Consider the following 20226-nt stretch of genomic DNA (forward strand, 5'->3'; position numbering starts at 1 on the left):
TATATATTTCTACCGCTAAAACGCTATCGACAAATAATTACACCAGTTCTGGTCATATTAGTCGGGGGAGGGGGAGGAGCAGCGCTGAGCCACGCTGGCATGGGGTGAATAAGGTGCTGTATTTGAAACATTTATGTATTATTATCACATAACGCACACAAACAAGCACACAAAAGTTGATATCTATGCTTTACTGGAATCAGCATGTTTACCACACAAAAATAGCTTAAGCATGTAAGACAAATAGTGTGTTTTATTTCTGTAAATGTGCTTTAAATGAAGAGCTGGAATGTGAATGGAGAAAAGCATAGGAAATACACTTTAAGGATCATTTTACACATCTATATTCGTCATGTTTTTTAAGACAGTTATATTAAAAAGTGGAAGAAAGGCAAGTGCAACATGTGCATACATAAAACAAGAAGGGATGAAAACGATAAGTGTGATTGGGGAAAGTGAAAAGACACCTTATGCTTGAGAGCGCCTCAGGTCAGTGTGATTTTCAGACCTCGGAGTTATTCCACGATTTATTCCTGAGTAGACTTCAGATTGTCCTCCGGGACAAAAAAAAATTCACATTACAAGTAAAGTGCGAGAAAGGAGATCTTCAAGCGTACGGGAACTTCGTACACGTTGGAGCTCAGGAAAATGGAAAATAACACAAAAACAAAAAGCACTTCATACACGCGAGTCGAATGAAAGTGCACACTAGTTTGGGCACCATGAAGTCAGTGCTCTTATGAAGGCACATCTCACTTAAATACGTGCAGAATCCAAAACATAGCACACATTCACACCGCTACGATGCTGTGGATCCGTCATGATTGTAAACGTCACCTGAGGGATTTTATAAGTGATGGTGAGGATAAAAGAAAGCAGACCAAAAACAACCCCCAACACTTTAACTTCCTCTTCACTGTCTCTGGCCACGCTCCTGCTTGAAGGCCATGATGAACTTCCAGGCTTCGACATACTGGGACAGGCAGATCTCCCCTGGGAAGAGCTCATCCACATCAGGGGGGATGTCCAGGTCTTTGAGCTCCATGTAAGACACCAGTGTGTCTTTCAGGCTTTTGAGAGACAAGACAGATTTTGTTCAATGTGATCTGACATCACACTTACAGAAATATATACTTAATGTGAATCTGAAAAGAAACATTTAGCTCAAACACCTTACAAACATCATTGAGGACTATTGAATTATTGATAAAACAAAATGTTATATTAATGGCCATGTTACTTAGTAGTAAACTATTTATTTAGGCATAGTTTTTCCAACTTCATGGTCCAATCGAATAAAATACAAAATTTACAAAATAACCTTTTGCATATGACTTTTCCAGAACAACCAACTCCAATATGTGGAGAGCCAAGTCTGACCTAAATCCTGCCAAAGTGGCTGAAAGTAGCAATGGAACAACATCCACTTCCTCTCAATAAGAGCAAAAACATGGCACGCAATGGCCTTTTCATTTTGAATGATCATGCCTTAATTTTAGATGCATTTTTAAGAGTTTATATACACATACAAATAATTACATTTAAAACAAAAAAACATTGTGCTTTACCTCCAGTCGGGCCTGTAGGTATCAGGTGCATTGGGCTTTTTCAGGACCAGCACCAGGAACTCGTGCATCTCCAGCAGGAAAGTGTCAGCGCTGCTCTTAGAAAAGAAGCCAGTTAGCAGCCTCACTTCGTCCTCACCCAGGGCCTGTTTGTACTTCTCTGAGACCTCCACAAACGGATCCTGAGGAACACAGAACGCACAATAATAAGTATTTATTACGCAAAACATAAGAAATGTATCACTACAACTGCTTCTGTGATTAAGAATACCATTTGCACCTCTGTTTCTGTTTACTGATGCCTTACCCTCTTGAGCCGCAGCATATTTTCTGATTTGAGTGATGCAAGCAGCTGCCACAGAGCCACACAATGCTTTAGACAGCACATGCTCAGGGCCTGTCCGCAAAACAGAGAGAACCGTAAAAAAAAATAGACTTGCAGCAATTAAAACCATGTCTGGAATGATAGCGCTGAAAGTCAAACAACCAAAAAGTTGCTCTTCGGGGGCAGATTTGATATATTGTTTGTATACAACGTAACAAAAGTTGACCGTGGAAGTGAGAGAATGTGCGGCAGGATAAAGTAGCCGCCGTCTCAGATAGGCTGACCTTGAGGATATGCGGAGCCATCTGGTTCCTCATCTGCAGCACCTCCTCCAGGTAGCAGGACAGCTGCTTGTGAGGCTCTCCCCCGGTCATGGCGAGAAACCCGAGGGCCACTTCCAGTGTGGACAGGGCGTCGCACACTTCACTGTAGGAGTGCAGCTCCCCAGCCACGGCGAACAGGGTGAGAGTCTGAAGAGGCTCCTGTTGTCACACAGAAATAGGTCTTAAAATCTCACAAGGGGGATTATCTACAGAAACGTATTCAACACACTAAGTGTTAAATGGATAGTAGTTCCGGTACTGTAGTGTACGTCACAACTTACTTGCTGGAGTTTTGCTTTGACATCCTTCAGGATGATCTCATAGTTGCGGTCTTGTCTGTTCACTAGCGTTGGGATGCCCTGTGGAAGAGACAGAGGCACGAGGAATATGGAAGTTTAGCAATCTTTTCGCAACAAATCGAGAGTAATTTCTGCACTTTTCTTATGCTTTCCATTGGCTCACATTGAGAGTGATGAGGGGTTTGCCCAGTAAGAAGCGGGAGACGATCTGTTGCTGGATCTTTGGCAAGTCGTACTCATGGAGGGTCTCCTGGCCTCTCTCAATGCTGTACTGGGTGTTGGACAGAACCAGGGGCATCAGGTCCCTCTCCAGTTCATACCGAATCACATGCAGGTCAGTCAGATCTGCAGGGCTCACTTTGTAGCTTGGGGAGGGATAAACACACCAGTCAGACAGTCTATGTATAATAGGAATATATCTGCAAACAGATATATTTTTGCGCCTTTCTAGCTTTAAATTTATAATTTATAATTTATTTTTCTATTCTCTTAAAAATCTCTCAGTAAAATCAATACAAAGTTGTAGTATATATTTGGGGCAGTTTACACATAATGGTCTTGCAGCCAAATGTGTGCAAGTGAGAAACATGTGGCGTGAGCGCCCCCACCTGGTCTCCTCGCCAGTGTGCTTATCCACACAGTACACCAGATCATTGTGCAGGGCGATGAGGTAGCTGACGAGGGCTGTGGAGCACAGACCTGGGCCTTGTCGCCGTGGCAACAGCACCTTGAAGTCACTGTCGAGGTCCATGTCCTTCTGGCAGAACTCAGCTGGGATCTTGATCTCGCCTGAACGACGACAACGTTTTCAGTTTCGGGTCGGATCACGACGTTGCACAGGTTGGCCTAACAAAGTGTGTTTTTATTTACCGTTTGTGGCCAAAGACACTCTGAGCTGATTCCAGGTCTTCAGGAAGATTCTGATGCGTTCATCGTACCAGGCTTTCAGCGACACTGAAAGACACATGAAGAAAACAGACGTCATCCCGAGTGTAAACGCGTCAACTAGACACACAACGAGCTGCACGTTGGATAAACTGACTTGAAGGACAAATCATGTGTGGGAGAGATTTAGCTCTTTTAAGAATACTAATCATCGTCTCCTTCCAGGTTAAAACAACTCATTACTTGGCAGGCAGGCATTAAAACTGCACGCCGCCAGCTATTTTATTATGACATTTCGGAGAAAGAGGTCATTAGTAAATGCGTGGAACTTTGTATCTCTTGTGCGAGTGAGTCATACAATTGAAAGAGTTGAGAACCGCATTAGCAGTTCTTTTCAGTACCTGGTTCATGACTGCGGAGGAATTCGGCAACGGTGCCAAAAGTCAGCTCAGTGATGTTTTGAAACTTTTTGACCAGATCTCTCTGGAGCGTCAGGATGTCAGGGAGGTGCTTCACCAGTCGGAGCTCAACTTGCTAAAAATAAAGTAAAAAAAAAAAAAAGTGGTGTGTTACACATAAATCGCTTGTTAAATGCCTTTCATGTCCTCAAGCACAATACAAGAAAACTTGGCTTGGCTGTAAGAGAACATGGTCTCTTTTAGAGAATGAAGATTTTAATCAAAAAAGCTTTTTTTACTCTTCAGTCAACAGACTAAAAGTAGCTTAAAGCAGGACATTCAGTGGACACATGAGCCTATGAAGCACTGCTAAAAGTAGGACACAGGATTCCTTCGCCGGCCTTAAAAGTGGACTTAAATGCTCGGCCACCGTTTTCTCACCCTATGCAGGAATCTCCAGAGCACTGGCAGGGTGTCTTTGCCTTCATTCTGCTCCACGATGTGGGTTAGGCCCAGCAGAGACACTTTCTCCCTGCAGCTCCACACGGCAGAGCTGTGGATAACACAACGCCGGGGAAGCGAGGCCAAGAAGAGACGAGGATCGCCAAACATGAGCTTCATGATTGGATTGGCAGAGATGCGAGAGTCGGCCCGGATGAATGCGTTCACTTCCTTCAGCTGCCTATCCAAGTGCTGTGGTGGAGACAGAAGGAAACCAGTTACATTATGTTGGACTAGGTGCTTTATTTGATCCCTTTTAGACAGATTATCAAAATGTATTTCTACCTTCAGCAGAGGTGTGATGATGACGTTGCTCACTTCCATCTCCCATCCATTTCTACCCTCTTTGGTGGAGAGCACATTGTTGTAAGGAACGGGCCCTGTTTAACAGCAGAAGGAAATCCAGTCAATCAGCTGCACTACATTGACAGACACGGGTTGGTATTTACATTTGGGACACAAACTAATAGTTTTGGTCACTCCAGATATTGACGCAGCACATTTAGCTTTGCGGTAGGTTTGTTGTTCCTTACACTTTTGTTGCTGTTTGGGTTCCAGGAGGCTGCTGATGAGCAGGTGAACGGCGCTGACCGTGTCGTCCGTCCCCTTACCCAGCGATCTGATCAGATGTTGCAGGTCCTTTTGCAGGTGAGCGAGTAAAAAGGCAACCGGGTCGGGGACTTGAGGCTTGATGATTGTAGCGATGGACTAGAAGGACAAATAAAGTGGATGACTGACCGGACGCCCCCACACTTAAACACAAAGAGGATATCAACACGAGAATGACGGGGATTACAAACACTCAGGAAAACACTGCAAGGAGAAGAGATCTTAATCTTTAAGCTACCTGTGGGTGGTTGCCGGTACCCAACAGCATGGCCATGTGAGTGAGCATGCGGACCATGCTGAAGGGAACGGGGGACATGCTCTTTGTGTCCAGCATGTCTGGATTGTCCCTGCGTTTGGGAACGCCGAGGATGTGGCCCGTCTGAGTGCGGTCACCCCTGTGAGAGGATCATTAATAAACATATCAGAATGAAAAAGAAAATAGACACTAGTTGACTTTCTTCTGTGTAACATATGCTCCCCCTTACTGCAGCTGAACAGCTCTGAATCCCGTCACAGGGCGGTGGTTGTCTCCTCCAATTTCAATACCACAGTCCACACAATTACTTCTTTGCATGGGCTGGCCACACTAGAGGAAAAAGAAAGAGGAATCAAGAATATTAATTCTTCAGAGTATGAAAAGAAAAAGAGACTCATAGTGGTTTTATTTTGGGTCAGACTGAACATACTTCTCCAATGGTGCAGGGGTGGCCATTTGGACAATCTATGTTAGGAGTGAACCAAGAATTAGTTATATAGAATTTTCAATGATATTTTAAATTTGAGAGTATATTTTTTTTACTTACGGTACCACTGCAACTGTCCCATAGCTTGTTGAGCTATTACTAACATGTCCTCTGGCATTGTAGGCAAGAAGGCTGCCTGTAGCAACAGATTAAACACATTCAATTCCCTTCAAAGAAGAAGAGGTCTAGTTGTCGACACTGAAAGCAACTGATATTATACACACCTGCATGTTGGCAGGTGTCATCGCCAGCTGCTCCAGGGGGGCTAAGATCCCCTGCTTCCCGCAGAGCAAGACTGCAGCTAGGTGAATGGATACGTCCACCAGCACAGATTGGGCACCGGAGGCGCCGCTACGGACAACTAAGGGCCCGAGTTGGTTGGTCACCAGAGCCTTGGCAAAGGCCTTCTCCTGTGGGCCGGGGAGGAATTTGGATTTCTGGATAAAGGTCAGCAGGGCGTCCACTTGCTGTCGGTACAAGGACACATACATATATGGATATGTAGTTTACTGACAGAGGACTGAATTCCCCACATTGCATTGATATGTATAGCTCACATTTATGTATGTAATTTATATTATAATACTGTTAAATAGACAATCAATGTGTATGTTTATCTTTCATTATTCAATCAACATTTTTACCTGATGGGCTTGCAAAAAAATAAACAAAAAACATTCTGAGTTGGATCTAAATGAGTATAACTCTCCATCTTTCATAGTTAGTTTCAGAGTTTTTTATGTCATGTGTGTGGAATAATATATTCGGTCTTATAACATAAATTAGCTGATGTTTGCTTTGAACTCGCCAGATAAATTTGCTCCATAATTCAGATAATTAATACCCATATTTAACCAGAAAAGCAGGTTTGGTGTGCTCAATAGAGACGTTTACAGGAGATGAACTCGCAACAAGTTTCCAAACGGTTTCTTCTGTGGTCATTTGCACAAATGAGCGTCGACAAAATATCACAGATTATATCAGATCAGCTCATTATGTCTTAAAGTAGGGACTTACCTCTGGTTTGGGATGGAAGCTCGCATTGACATCTCTGTAGAGAGTGGTGACTTCTCTGTACAGTGCCAACAGTAGATAAACTGTTGCACTCTGTGGTGAGCATTTGCACCCCTACAAAGAAAAAAAAGCAACAAGATGCCCAGTTATTTGCACATACAAACACAATCCTCACCTGATGCTCAGTTACAAACAAGAAAGTGATGTAACGTTACCTCAAAAGCCTCATCCAGTCCATTCACTTTTCCCTCCAAAACTCCTTTCGCAACAGCATTCCTGATGGTCTTGTAGTCTTCCCCACACACAAGATACTGGTCTACTGGGGTGGCTTCTTCACTCTGGGTGTAATGGCAATGAGGAACCACACCGTTTAGTCACTACTAGCATTACATTTAGAGTCCAACCCTGCCTTTATTTGGGCTTAGAAAATGAAAAATGAACCTTCTGCAGCACTTCGTCAGGGAAGAGCCAGCGCATGTTGTCCACTGTGAGGAGTTTCAGGACAAACTCCACTCCGTGTTGGCTGCAGATCTTACGGATCAAGTAGACGCGATACCAGTCGTTCTCACTGCGCCTACACAAGTTCACCACACTGGCCAAGAAGGCTGCGGTTCCATCATGAACAGTGTCCTGGGCCTCTGCTTCGATTAAAAAAAGGAAGATTTTTGTCATGTGCACATTCAAAAAAACAACCAACCACAAATGTATATTTGTATATTATATTTATATTGCCAGTAACCGATAAGTGTAGAGTATGTAAGAATAAAAATACTTTATTCCTTCAGAATTTCGCACCTGTGGCTCTGAGTTGTTTCACAATGAGGCTGGCAGCCATATCCAGGTCCATACGCACTCTGGCCACCTGCTGCAGATACTCCACAGTGACGACATCAGCAGTCTGACCGTGTGACTGTAGGTAGTCTGTCAAGAAGACACTTTCATCCTGCAGACACACCTGTTGGTCTGCAGCGGACCTGAACTGCAACCTTTCAAACATGGAGTCCTAAACAGTACACATATGTGATTAGCAGATTTGCATTAAAAGGAGCAGGGTTTTTTTTTCAAATAAACAGGAGAGTCAGAATCCATGTGTACCTCCAGGCAGTTGATGTACAACAAGTAGAGTTCAGTTTTGTCCGTCTCCTCCAAGATTTTGCTCCGCTCAACTTCCAGCAGATGCCGCTGCAGGTAATCTTTAACTCCGTCAAAGCTTCAAAAATTGCAATTCAAACAATGAGAAACACCGCCAAAAAAATATATATATTTTGAATCGTGCATTAGTAAGCTTTATCCAACGTGCAGTCATGGCTCCTCACCTGTACTTCAGAAGGAGTTTGAGCACAACTGACCGAACCACTGGATTTTTATCCACAGAGTCATCGAATGGAGAGAGCATCTTGGTCCGAATTTGTGTATTAACTGAATAAAACAATTATTAAAAAATAGTCAGAACTGACAAAACCTGTGCAAACAGAGACATGGCTGTAGACACACACAAGTGACTGTGGTCAGGGACGTATCAGACCTCTGAGGACGGTAACAGGGTTGGCTTCCACCATGAGAAAGGACAGCAAATGATGAATTACAGCTGAACAAGGGGGAGCGTTGTCCTTGAAGCAGACAGTGGACACCAGGTCAATGAAGAAAGCGTTGCACTGCTTCCTGAACTGAGCGTGTTTGTTGATCCGAATCCTAAAATAAAAACCAAGAGACAGTTAAACAGCTTTTCACACAGACTCCTATGAAGGAACTACTAACAGCACAGGATACATAAAATAATTCTGTGTGCGTGGAAAGAAGCATACGTTATCTGCCTTTTATGAGAAACAGAAGTTAAAGTTCCAGTTGTCTAATAAGCTAAAGTTAACAACCTTATGGAATCTGAAGGAACCAAGGGGAAGTTGTCGTTGACTTGCTGCATGCAGAGGGGACAGTACATCTGACCAGGGATCAGCCACTGTTTGATACAGGCTACGCAGTAGATGTGTCCGCACGGCAGGCAAAGCGGGTTTTGGGGGTCTCCCATGCACACTGGGCAAAGCGTCAGACCAAATCTGGAAAACACAAAACAACAGGTTGAGACACAGAGTAAAGCCAAAGTGCAGTCGACGAGATTCTGATGTAACGCAAACCATAGCGGACTGAATTCCTACCTGAAGATGCATTCGTTGGCTCCATCTTTGCACATTTTCAGCAAACCGATGACCGCCTCAAATGACTGCTGAGTTTTGAGGTCAGAATTCTTTGCCAGTATCTATGAGAGAGCATACATGATACATTTGTATGATGGAGAAATGTGGTAATTCACAGAATTCATGAAAAGTATGGTTAGCACAAAGAGCCCAGACCAACCTGGCAAAGCCGTTTTGTGTTCTCCAAAACTAAAGGTGTCAACTTCTGCTCTATCTTCTCAATGCCCAACAACATGTGTTCCACGAATAGAGAGAGGGTGAATATACGATTCCATCCAGCTCTAAAAACAAAGACACACATACAAATAACCATCCACCTCAATGCAGCTAGAGCGCTTTATATCTCCAATTGTCCCATTTGGACCAGTTGAATATATTAAGTTAAGCTTGACTTACTGGACTCTACGGATGATCACCTGGCTCCTCTCTCCATAGTGTCTCACACTGTCAGAACAGATCAACTCAATGGGAACCTGGAGTCTTTTGACCCGTCTGAGCCAGGCTTCTCTTTGGGCATCGGTGTTCAGTAGTCCAGGCTCCAGGTACTCCACGCATGCAAAAGCAGCATACACATCGAGCACCTTGGAGACAGGGGGGGGATAAGATCACTGCAAATCACAGGCCACTAAAAGGGTAAGGTAAGCAAAATCACTGAATGATGTGAACAGAGACAAATACTAATTCAAACTAAATAGTCTTCAGGTGGCTCACCAGTTCAACCCCGTCTCTGGTGTGATGATTCTTCAAGAGGTGCTGCGTCACCTGAGGCTCAATGCAGATCATTCTGGAGAGGTTCTGCAGTCGGTTCTTGAACTCGTGATAAGCAGCATGGACCCACGGAAGTGATGTCGGCGTGTCCGTTGCCTTCGATTGCAATCGCAGCTCATTGACGCAACAGTTCAGGGCACCACACAGCAGCTAGAAACGCAAATCGTGTGCATTAGCACATACAGCGCATGCACGCACCATCACACAGGTTTTACAGAACATTACAACTGGCAAGTGGCAGTAAGGGCTTCGAATATCACAGAAAAACAACCTGCAGATCTTCCTGACAAGTCACATTCATCGTCATGGAGATGAAATCCTGAAGGTAGCGTTGGAAAAGCTCTCTCTGCATCTCTTGGTCTGCTTTCTCAATGTATTGTCCCAGTGGTGTCTTCCAAAAGAACTCATCAAACTTTTGCTGAGTGATGCCTAACACACACACATATATTTAATTTACACAACAACATCATGATAGTGACTTGCTGGTTATCTAGAACCTGATTCACGGGGCATTACCTTCATTATGATACGCATGAACCCAGAGTTCCTCCAGGTAGTCCTTGATCCTCCAGCTGAAGGGCATGTTGCAGCTCATGTTCCGGTCTTGGGCAATGTAGTTCTGTACAAGGATTGTTCTTGTCTCAGAGCTGTGAAAAGAGGAAAGTATATGAAAAGTATGTTAAATCGCATCAGTTATAGGTATTTTTGCAAAGTGCAAGTACCACTACTTACTTGTTGTCCAGTGTTAGGTGTTGGATTTTCAAGAGCTTTTCATTGCTGAAGATATCGAGCCACAGCCTCTTGACAAATTCACCACAGTTTCCGTCGAGAAGGATGTCCAAGTTTTGGTCGCGATCAATGACTGAAAGCAGTTGCGCTAAGAGGGGGACGACCACAGCCCGAACACGCTTCCATAAGGTGTGCCTGTCACAACCCCCCCAATAGTTAACGGTGCTGTTCAAAAAACAGGAATATATACGCAAACACAGAAAAGTTGCCGCGGAAGCACTCACCTAAAGGTGCCTCCTTCTTGCAATGCATCAATGTTTGAGGCCTCCTTAATGACCCAGTTGCTTTTGATGAATGAGAAGGCGTTACCATCCTGAGTTGCCAGCAATGAGTGAAGATGCCTCTTCACACTTTGCAGAAATCCAGCTGACAAGAGTAAGGGAACACGGGTGAGCACTGCAACTGCTGTAACATAAACATGCCGTTTGAAAATAAATTGCTGTTAATACCTTTTATTTTGTCACCGTCACTGAGAAGTGTCAGCAGGATCTCAACTCTCTGAGTACTGCGGAGGCCATTCTCCACCTGGTCCCTCAGCATGCCGACTGCACTCTGCACGCAGCTCCGCACAAGCGCTGTAGTGTCCACAACATTATCGCTGCCCTGCAGCAGGAGGACACGCTGGTTAAAAACTAGCGTCCCGAGCAATCCGAAATAAAATTACATGTCACTGTTGTCAAACTACAGTGTGTGCTCATATGTCTGATGATATAAGTGTAGATTTTCAATTTAAGGCAGAACATTTGTGGTTTTCCCACCTGCAGCAAATATACTCACAGTTTCTTTTGACTCTGCTTCCTCCTGCTCATTCTCAGTGTACATGTCATCCACATCCATGGCTGCAAACATTTTTTTTGTGATTTAATGCCAGGAAAATAATAAGTAGAGGAAAATCATTTGCCAGCAATTATTAACCAATCCGTTACCTTCAGGCTGACTGATCTTTGTGTCAAACATTTGACTGATTGTCATGTTTTGCAAGGCTTTGATGTCTGAAACAATATCTTTTGACCGTCTGAGGTCGTCGATGTGAACTGATGTCCAGGGGCCTGTAAATAGAAAAATGCCCCAGATTATTCTTAAAACAATGTGATAAAAAAATAAAACTCACAAGTTGTGCTAGCCCTACCTCCATGAAAGCCGACGTAGGAGGTCCCTCCTTCCATCCTTGGCAGCCTGGTGATAAAGTAGACAAACACCCTGCTTCCTGTGCTCTCCTGAGTTACCTTGTTGATTTCGTTTATGGATGAATACCTACAAATGAACAGCAAAACTCAGTATGGCAAAACCAAACGTTGGGGGTGCAGACCCAGCAGAACACAACCTTGGACCTACTTTGCAGATGCAATGAGATTGGCACTGTGAGAGGCTTCACCAAAATCACACTGAATGAGGAGGATCTTGTTGCAGAGTCCAGTATTACTACTTCCACTTTCAGCAATGAGGAAGTTCCTATAAGAAAACAGAGGATACATGTTTAGACTGGGGGAATACCTGAATATTTGAGTATATTCTTGCTGCTAATTCTTTATCAAACCTGATCTTTTTCAGGAAGGAGTGCTCTGTGTCAAACTGCTGGAGTGAGAGCAGCTGAACGCTAGGCAACACTAGCTCCAGTGGTTTCAAGTCAGATGCCGTCAGAAGTCTGGAGAATGTTGTCACCTATGGTTTAAAAAAAATATGACTGAACCCGATACATACAGCCTAAGGACATATTTTAAACTAGTATGACAATTTGGGGTTACCTCTGTGAAGGAGGAGTAGCAATGAGCCTCCTGCCTTGTGTGAGCGAGAATGAAGTCGGATAAACAGCTGTTATTCTGCTCTTCAAAGTAAACCTTGGCCAGGTATTCACTCTCCACTTTGGGAAGGCCCGTGCAGTCCAACCGCACAAGTGAGTCCGGCGTGGCGCATCTGAGCAGTACGAGTTTAGCCTCGTCCAGGATTCTCCTCTCAGGATCTGAGGTGTCCATGCTATCCTTCTCCTTCTCTATTACCTGAAGCAGCACAGAAGCACACGTGTCCGAGTGGTAGCCTATGAAGACGTCTGGCGGCTGGTACTTGTAAGTCTGAGCTACTGCCGCGTGTTGGCTGCTGGGAGACACAAAAAGTCTCAACCATGTCTCCAATTCATCCACCAGCCTCTTCTGCTCCGTTTTAAGGACCGTGTGGATGTCCAGGTAGTGTTTTTCCAGCCTGTTGATGAGAGGTATTGGGAACTGTTTGTAGACCACCTCTCTTTCCTCAATGACAATCAGCCGGAAGTCTTTGTGGACCCGGCATTTCACGCGGTGGGTGCCCAGTCCGAGGTCCACATATTTCTGTCCTCCCAGGCAGACGTAGTATTGGTTGAGGGCATCATAGAGACTTTCATAGAGGTTCTGCAAGTTGAGGAGCACAACCGTGTTGCCGGTCTCCATGCAGATCTTCACTCTGTTGATGTTGCGGCATATTTGGGTATACTCTTGGTCTTTCGGGAAACTGGATCCAAAGATTATTTCTGGCTGACCGCTTTCTGAAAAGAAGGTCTGCTGCAGGATCTGAAGGGCTGCATAGTTTTTTGTTAGCACCAGCAGGTACCGACATTCTTCTTCTTGTCCAACTGCCTGAATGTTTTCCCTCACAAACTCAATGGCACTGATGTTCTCCCTGTTGGGTGAGATGTTCAGTCTTTTGGTAAAGACGGCAACTGCATCCACATTATCCCTCCCACTGAAATTCCTCAACACGGCCTTCACGGTTTCCTCTGCAGTGGGCTTCCTTTGAGAAGCTTTGGCCACAGCAAAAATCATCTTAATCAAGCTGTAATAGTCACGCAGGCCAAAAAAGCCTTTGCCTTGTTTGTTGCAGATCTTCAAGTAGGCTCTTGCAAAGGGCTGAAAGAAATCCCTGACCTTCTCCAAAACCATTGCATCAGATTTGCATATGCCTTTAGCACTCTCGACGAGTTCCTTCTCGTCAGGGTCACCGCGGGACACAAAAATGCCTCTGTTCATCTTTGCGGGGTCTAAAGCCCAGTTGGAGATGCCAATGAATCCAACCTTTTTGTGTGGCTGCGGCTCGTCGTCGATGCATCCCTCTTCTAGCAGCGGATGAAGGGTTTTCAGTGGCATCTTTGGAGAGTCCTCAGCCAGCCCAATCTCATCAAGAACCACGACCGAGATGTACTCGTCCAGGTTCTTTCCCTCCTGAAAGCGTCCGCACTGCTTGAATGTATTAATGATGCCTTCGGGTGTTGAGTGAGGGCTGCACTGGAAGGACACCAAATGGATCTGTTTAAGCTTTTTGTAGAGGTCAGAGTGAGCAGCTTGGCCCTGCATTGCATCAGCCACAAGGGTTTTAGACAGAGATTTTGAACTTCCCGGTTTTCCAACCAAGAAGAGAGGGATTCTGAGTTCGATACAGAGAACCATCATGAAGACATTCTCCTTGAGAGCACTGTTTCTTGCAATGGTATCCCCCATTGGCACACCGCTCAGAAGTAAATCCTGCATGAGTGAGATTTCCTGCATTACTTTTGCTGGGATGTATGGTGCTGGTAGTTTTTTGCTGATTTTCTGTCTGTATTTATCCTTGTTTTCTAGGCAGGCATGATAGCAGACTCCTATGGCCATGATTAGAGACCAGAGCACAGGGTCTCTGACGTCAGACTGCCTGCTATACCTTTCATTCTTCTCAGCTTTTTGAGTTCTCTCAAATTCTTCAAGGTCCGTGAACAACATGACGTGGTTGTCGTAGAACCAAACGAAACACTGCATGCAGCGCTCGACATCTCTCAGGCTGACAAAGCTGCATTCATTCTTTCTTGTCCGCATGTACATTTGTGAGGACGAAAGCACATCAGTGATACACTTGATGTGCATTTCATCGATTGCTTTCTTTTCAACCACTCTTTGCACAATCTGCTGAATGTATATTTTCTCTGTGTGATCGTTTAACTGTCCGAAGTCCCACACCAGGGGGATCATGCTCGGAGGTAAGGCTTGAACTCTATAGACCAACTGGCGGAGAGGGATGGACCCAAGCTTTTCATCCGTCTCTTCAGCTCGAACTCTGTAACCAAGGCCGGCGGATTCTAATCTCTGAATCATCTTATCTGTGTGCTTTCTGTAAGGGTTGCACGCTGCGATAATCTGCAGCCCACAGTTGGGTGTCAAGCTTTCCCCCTCGACCGTCTTGTCACAGAGGACCTCCTTAATGCTGCTGATGGCCTCGGTAGTGTTGGCCTCATCAAAGAAGAGAACAGAGTCAAATCCATAGTCATGTTTGTTAAAGGAAGAGATTCCTTCCGCTTCTCTGACTTTGTTGTAAATCATCTCCGAGGTTGTGCCACCATGCACCTTGACCAGTTTCATGTTCTCAGTGGCCACTCCACTTCGCCGCAACTCACAAAGGAATTTGATGAGCCTCGTCTTGCCACACCCCGTCTCTCCCATGATAATGACAGGGATGTCACACCTGAATCGCATATGGATTGCCAGCATCTTCAGTATGTTGTCAGTTGTCAGCTCATAGGTTTCATCTGGATCCAGAGGCCACTGGATACCGAGAACATTGCAGATCCTCTCTATTTTCTCCCCTCTTGGAAGACTATCAAAGTTTATGTTGAAAGGGACTCTCTGAAGCTTTAGGCCTTCATACAATACCCTTGTCATGGCATTCTTCTTTATCACCTTTCCAGAGGCGGGCTCAATGGCATCAACCGTGCCCTGTTCATTGAGCTGAAGATGGAAACCAATGAAAGTCATGGACACATGGTCGTCGTTGAAGAAGATGTATGGATGTGGTTCCGTTTCCCATCTCTTCCTGATCAGAAAAGGAGCCAGATCTTCGTCACTGATACCAGTCAGGTCCATCTGCTGCTGGCCAGGACTTTGGTCAGAGATGCTGAGTGACGGAGTGGCAAAGTCTTTCGCCATCAGTATCATGAAGTCCACCACAAAGGTTTTGAATCCAGTCAGCGTATCGCCGATGAAAGTGACGTCGCAAAACACAGACGTCTCACAGTCTTTCAGTTGGAGGTTTAGGAACCATGCAAAATTTCTCAGTTCTGCCCAGGAAGGGTCCATGATTCCACAGTACATGAGAAGCATCTGAAGACATTCCACAGGTGACCCTTCGACATCCTGATATTTGAACACATCAAGATCAGCGTGGTTATAAAACCTTGTGAGATACTGGTATGGTCGCTGAAAGGCCGCACTCCTGAATTCTTGATCATCCATAACTGGGTCGTCACTGCATACGATGGTAGGATCTTCTTGCTTCTCCATCTCTCGCTTCAGCACCTCTTTAGGCGGTCGGCAGAAAATATTTGGAAACACATCCGTGAATGTGCCGTTCACAGTTTGACCCTGTGCAGAAAACACAGGGTAAGCAGCGTTTAAAATAAAAATCACATGATAAATGGTTAGCGATAGCACCAAGCTGGTAGAAGCGCCTACCTGCCGTGAAGCATTTCTGGTTGACGTGACAGCCTGCTCCAAAATCTCTATGACATACAGCTGGTTGTATCTGCACTTCCATGTCTTTCCCTCGGAGTCCATCAAATAGCGCAGAACCAACAATTTGAAAAGGAACTCGTCGAGACCTTTCTGCACCTTTTCCCAATCAGATAAAACACAGCCTATTAACACCATATGTAATGTCCTATTAATAAGGGCACACATCATTAAGCTAAGCATTGACTTGAGATATATTATAACTTATCGTTACCGAGGATGTGATGTCAAAATGGAACATCACGAGTTCCCGCCTCTCGGAGGTTTTCAGCAGAGATTGAAGGATGACGTTCTCGTCAACAGTCGGTTCAATTAAGCGAATGCATTTCATCATTGTGGGCTTTCTGGTGGAGTGCTTCAGGTTTTCATACAGCCTCTTGATGTAGAGAGATTTACCTGCAATTAAATAAAAAGTGAATTATCGTAGGTATCAATAATCTTAGGTGTGGAATATTCACCATCATCAATTTGACATAGCCGAGTACTGTACATATATACTTACCAACACCGGCCCTTTTGGATGAGACGACCCCCACGCACAGTCGGTCTTTGAATACTGCTGCAGCACTGCATTGCTCTTCTGGCACAACGCAGTGTTTGTGGAGGTACATCTGGATCCTTGCCGTTGGCTCCTGGGGAACCATGTGCAACCTGTACTGGCTGAAGGCTGAGGGAAGGTAGGCGTGTTCTCTTTCCGAGCTGCAGATAATGACGAGTCTGTAGTCTTTCCTACTCTGCATTTTCATTCGCTGAAAAAAGGTCTCAACTTTGCAGCTCACGTCGTAAGTGAGCAGATCTCCGTAGAGTAGAGAGTATATCTTCTGCCCCCTGTAGCCTGCCCTGAGACAGCGTCGGAGGAATAGCTCCACCTGTTCATATGGTGTCGAGGAGTTGCACAGGAGAACTTCGTCATAGGTGGGAAGTGTTTCGTCACTGCTGCTCATGTAAACCGATATGCAAGCGGTCAAGACCTCACTTTGCGGGCAAACAATGAGGTTTGGATTTCCAGTGGCAAGGCCTTTAGGTAGCTGCCTCTGTATGCAATCCCTACTGTCGTCATCAGGAAGGTATTCGTCGCGCTTATCGTCTTTGTTGGCCAGTATTTCCAGCAGTCTCCCAAGACTTTTTATATCAAGAATGTGCGGAAGATAATCCTTCATGTCTTTCATGTAAGCATTCCATATCAGATTAAATTTCAGCGAACCATCAGCTTGTTCCAGAAGACTTAGCAGGGGATCCGACTCGCTGGTCAAGTCTGGGTCTCCCGGCTCGCTTCTTTGCACCGTAACAAAACTCTGGAACTCTATGTCTTCATTTTTTCCTTGTGGTTGAGTAAGGATCTCATACTGGAGTGCATGCCAGACCTGCCTCAAGTCTGAGGCTGTGCAATTTGGCTTGACGAAGGAGAGCATCATGAGCACTTGGTCCTCCATATTGGTCACATTTTGCTGAGTCAGCTTGCTGCAGAGGTACACAATCTGTTCGGCTGTATAGTAGTTCAGATAGTAATGCTGTGACCTCTGTTTGTCTACAAAATCCATCCAATAGTCAAGGCACTTCTCCATTTTCCTGCAAAATTCAGGCAGCTGCTCCTCTATGCTGCCCTCCACAATGACAACACTGAGGACGCTGCCCAGGTTGAAGTCCATCACAATGCTGGGCTCCTCGCTGCTTAAGCTGCAGTTGATTTGCGCTTCCCAGTGTCTGAAAAGAGGATTCCCAGCAGTGTAGAGGGCAATGAATGCCTCAGCTAGTCTTTGGACACTGGCAAATACCTGAAAAACAAATACAAACCTACAGTCGGACGCAACTAGATAGTCACACAGCAGTTATTTTAGCTTTTATATATACTACCTATATTCATTAAATAAATATGGTTAACATTTCGGTATACCTCTGCAAAGTGATCAACTTCAGTCTGCCCTTGATCCCCTTTCCCAGACATGAGCATGAGTTTGTTCTGCAGCTCCCGCAGGTCCTCGAGAGAATAGCTACGCATCTGCTGACCCTCGTCATGCTCCTCTGGGATCTGCAACTTCAGGGCGGTGTCGAGACTCAGCTGGATAGAAAATCAGGAATACACCATGTGAGGAACTTTCTCAGAGACAACCTCTGGGCTGCACGGACACAGGAACGCCATCGTCTTTTTTTTTTCGGTAGTTACCTTTTTTACACCTTGAGCACTGATGAGGTAGATACCATTTTTGTTGATCGCCGATGCTAAAGAGAGAGAGGACAGCTCCACTGACCCATGACTGTCCTTCACAGTCTTCAGCCACTCCAAATGGCGTGCACTGTCCCGCTGCAAAAGATGAGAACTTAACTATGCTGTTTAATTGTTTTTTACAGATGTGTATGAATCAAAACGGAGAAGCGACGATTTTTTATCCATGTCCAGTATAAAATCAAAATGTTAATTTACGGATTGTAAAAGCTGAAAACCTCATGATTTCAAAACAATATAACAATGTCAAAGTCTGGAGTCTTTAACTTTGGTTAAAGTTCCGTTTTGAGCTTGGGCTATGTTTTTTAAGAAGCATTAAGAAGAGGTCCTCTTACCAGTTTTTTGGGGAGGTTGCAGTCATTCTCCAAAGCTCTCCAGAGCTTCTTGAGCACTTCTTTGAAGACATCAAAACCCGAGTCTGGTTTGAGCTCATACAGCATTGAAGAGTAGCCGAGGACAGCGTCGTGGAAGCAAGCGACGCGATCCACGTCCATGTCATTCTCTCCCGCAGAGATGGAAGCCAGGTCAACGAACACCTTCAACTCGTTGATATCTGGAATGAAAGAACATTTTAACAGAAATTTTATTCGAAAGCGTACCGAAAAAAAAATCTACATTCAGAGTACAGCTAGTAATAACGACCCTTACCTTCAAGTGCATCTTTAACCCATTTTACAAAGTGTCCTCTGAGTCCCAGCTCATTCAGGCACAGTCGGCGGTACTCAGTTATGTCCACCAGGACCATCTTTGCCTGCATCAAGTCGTTGTCAATTCGACTGAGCTGCTCTTTCTCAAAGTCTGCATGAGTCTGGAGAGGAGAAAGTCAAAACAGTAATTTAATGCACACTTGGTACGCAGAGGGAGGTTTTTAGCCTGATTCATTGTGTAACATTGTTGGCCACTTACCACTTCGGTGAGTGTCTCCAGAACCCGGAAGTCCCCTTGAAGACAAAGCGTCTCTTTGACCTTCATGATGATTTGAGCCGAAGTCACAGCTAGATGGAGTTCATGATACTGCTCGATCTGTTGAACCCTGCGGTGGATCCACTGATTGTCGATGGCTTTATCGACTCTGCACATGATGTCCATGTCCCGTGCCAGCTCTTCGTACTTGCCCTTGTAATCTCTGAAGAGCTTGCTGACCTCCTCAAGTCTTATGCTGCCATTCTTCAGACGAGTGTAGAGGTCTTTGTAATCAGCGAAGCACGGCTGGAAGATGTCATCGTGTATATTTTCCGGTGTCGCCATAATGTCCGCTATTTCATCCTCGCCTTCCATTTCTTCATCGGCTACGAGTTTGGCTTGATTCTCCCAACACAACTGGAAGATATGACTGTCTCTGAAGGTGGACAGGACCTCTGCCATGCTTCTGATGTCTTCATCCAAATTGAAGTATGTGACGACACCGGCCATGGGAGAGGGCAGATGGTCAAACGGATGAACCTCCATGAAATCGTACAGGGACATGGTCTCGATGTTCACCTTCTGCCGAACTTGCATATCGGCGAGATCGACTGTCGCGGAAATCAAATAAGCGTACGTTAAATTTTCTGCAGCTGCGTGATTAAAACAAAAGGACAAGTTTCTCCACCATACCTGTCATGTATGCCTCAAGTTTGTAGCTCATTGTTAAGAAGACATCCACAAGCTCCTTCTCATAGTGCACAGCTTCCAGTTCACGCTGTCTGCACTGTAACAGCCTCCTCATTTTGGCATTATCCTTGTACTGGTCATTCTCCGAGAGGCAATCTGTTAACATCAAGTCACACACGGGGGGGGGGGGGGTTATTTGAACATGCTCCGGGGTTATTTGAACATGTTTCTTGGAAAAATGTGGCGATGAGCACACTGTTCTCACCAATCTTCAGCAGTTCTAAGAAGGCATTTCTTTTATCCAAAATGATATCCAGGAGGCTGGTCTTAATGCTTCCATGGACCAGATGATCAACGATGGCTGTGAAGGAGGATATGGCTATGGCAATTCTGTCCCTGGCATCCTGAGAAAGCTTCTCAATCAGCTTTTCGTCTGCACCTGCAATGACAGAAACGTTTTGGTCTAAAATCACATCGATGATCGTAATATTTAACTT

The 20226-nt window shown here is 45.0% G+C and overlaps 1 protein-coding gene across 2 annotated transcripts in view; it reads right to left on the reverse strand.

The window, feature by feature from the left end:
- Positions 1-235: 235 nt before the first annotated feature.
- Positions 236-20226, reverse strand: part of LOC311031146 (E3 ubiquitin-protein ligase rnf213-alpha-like) — a 29320-nt gene continuing 9329 nt past the window's right edge. The window contains exons 18-67 of one of the 2 annotated variants that reach the window (XM_084037280.1): positions 19995-20168; positions 19733-19885; positions 19043-19650; positions 18785-18944; positions 18472-18689; positions 18077-18214; positions 17807-17971; positions 16415-17687; positions 16127-16308; positions 15856-16011; positions 12157-15765; positions 11949-12073; positions 11747-11863; positions 11541-11665; positions 11338-11460; positions 11189-11250; positions 10861-11014; positions 10636-10777; positions 10355-10546; positions 10139-10269; positions 9894-10051; positions 9566-9772; positions 9251-9435; positions 9015-9135; positions 8816-8916; positions 8534-8716; positions 8188-8354; positions 7979-8081; positions 7758-7872; positions 7458-7665; positions 7104-7300; positions 6878-7000; positions 6666-6776; positions 5873-6115; positions 5709-5784; positions 5592-5626; positions 5391-5491; positions 5144-5300; positions 4830-5004; positions 4582-4676; positions 4237-4488; positions 3799-3931; positions 3383-3466; positions 3121-3301; positions 2676-2877; positions 2495-2572; positions 2175-2372; positions 1873-1962; positions 1569-1747; positions 236-1070 (exon numbers count right to left, since the gene is read on the reverse strand). In XM_084037280.1, the coding sequence (XP_083893406.1) occupies positions 914-1070; positions 1569-1747; positions 1873-1962; positions 2175-2372; positions 2495-2572; positions 2676-2877; positions 3121-3301; positions 3383-3466; positions 3799-3931; positions 4237-4488; positions 4582-4676; positions 4830-5004; positions 5144-5300; positions 5391-5491; positions 5592-5626; positions 5709-5784; positions 5873-6115; positions 6666-6776; positions 6878-7000; positions 7104-7300; positions 7458-7665; positions 7758-7872; positions 7979-8081; positions 8188-8354; positions 8534-8716; positions 8816-8916; positions 9015-9135; positions 9251-9435; positions 9566-9772; positions 9894-10051; positions 10139-10269; positions 10355-10546; positions 10636-10777; positions 10861-11014; positions 11189-11250; positions 11338-11460; positions 11541-11665; positions 11747-11863; positions 11949-12073; positions 12157-15765; positions 15856-16011; positions 16127-16308; positions 16415-17687; positions 17807-17971; positions 18077-18214; positions 18472-18689; positions 18785-18944; positions 19043-19650; positions 19733-19885; positions 19995-20168 (12422 nt within the window). In that variant the 3' untranslated portion in view covers positions 236-913. Of the gene's footprint in view, positions 1071-1568; positions 1748-1872; positions 1963-2174; positions 2373-2494; positions 2573-2675; positions 2878-3120; positions 3302-3382; positions 3467-3798; positions 3932-4236; positions 4489-4581; positions 4677-4829; positions 5005-5143; positions 5301-5390; positions 5492-5591; positions 5627-5708; positions 5785-5872; positions 6116-6665; positions 6777-6877; positions 7001-7103; positions 7304-7457; positions 7666-7757; positions 7873-7978; positions 8082-8187; positions 8355-8533; positions 8717-8815; positions 8917-9014; positions 9136-9250; positions 9436-9565; positions 9773-9893; positions 10052-10138; positions 10270-10354; positions 10547-10635; positions 10778-10860; positions 11015-11188; positions 11251-11337; positions 11461-11540; positions 11666-11746; positions 11864-11948; positions 12074-12156; positions 15766-15855; positions 16012-16126; positions 16309-16414; positions 17688-17806; positions 17972-18076; positions 18215-18471; positions 18690-18784; positions 18945-19042; positions 19651-19732; positions 19886-19994; positions 20169-20226 lie in introns of both variants that reach the window. The other variant, XM_084037279.1, reaches the window with a different exon arrangement.

This window comes from Eutrigla gurnardus, assembly GCF_963514095.1.
Source record: "Eutrigla gurnardus genome assembly, chromosome: 20".
NCBI classification, from domain to species: Eukaryota; Metazoa; Chordata; class Actinopteri; order Perciformes; family Triglidae; genus Eutrigla; species Eutrigla gurnardus.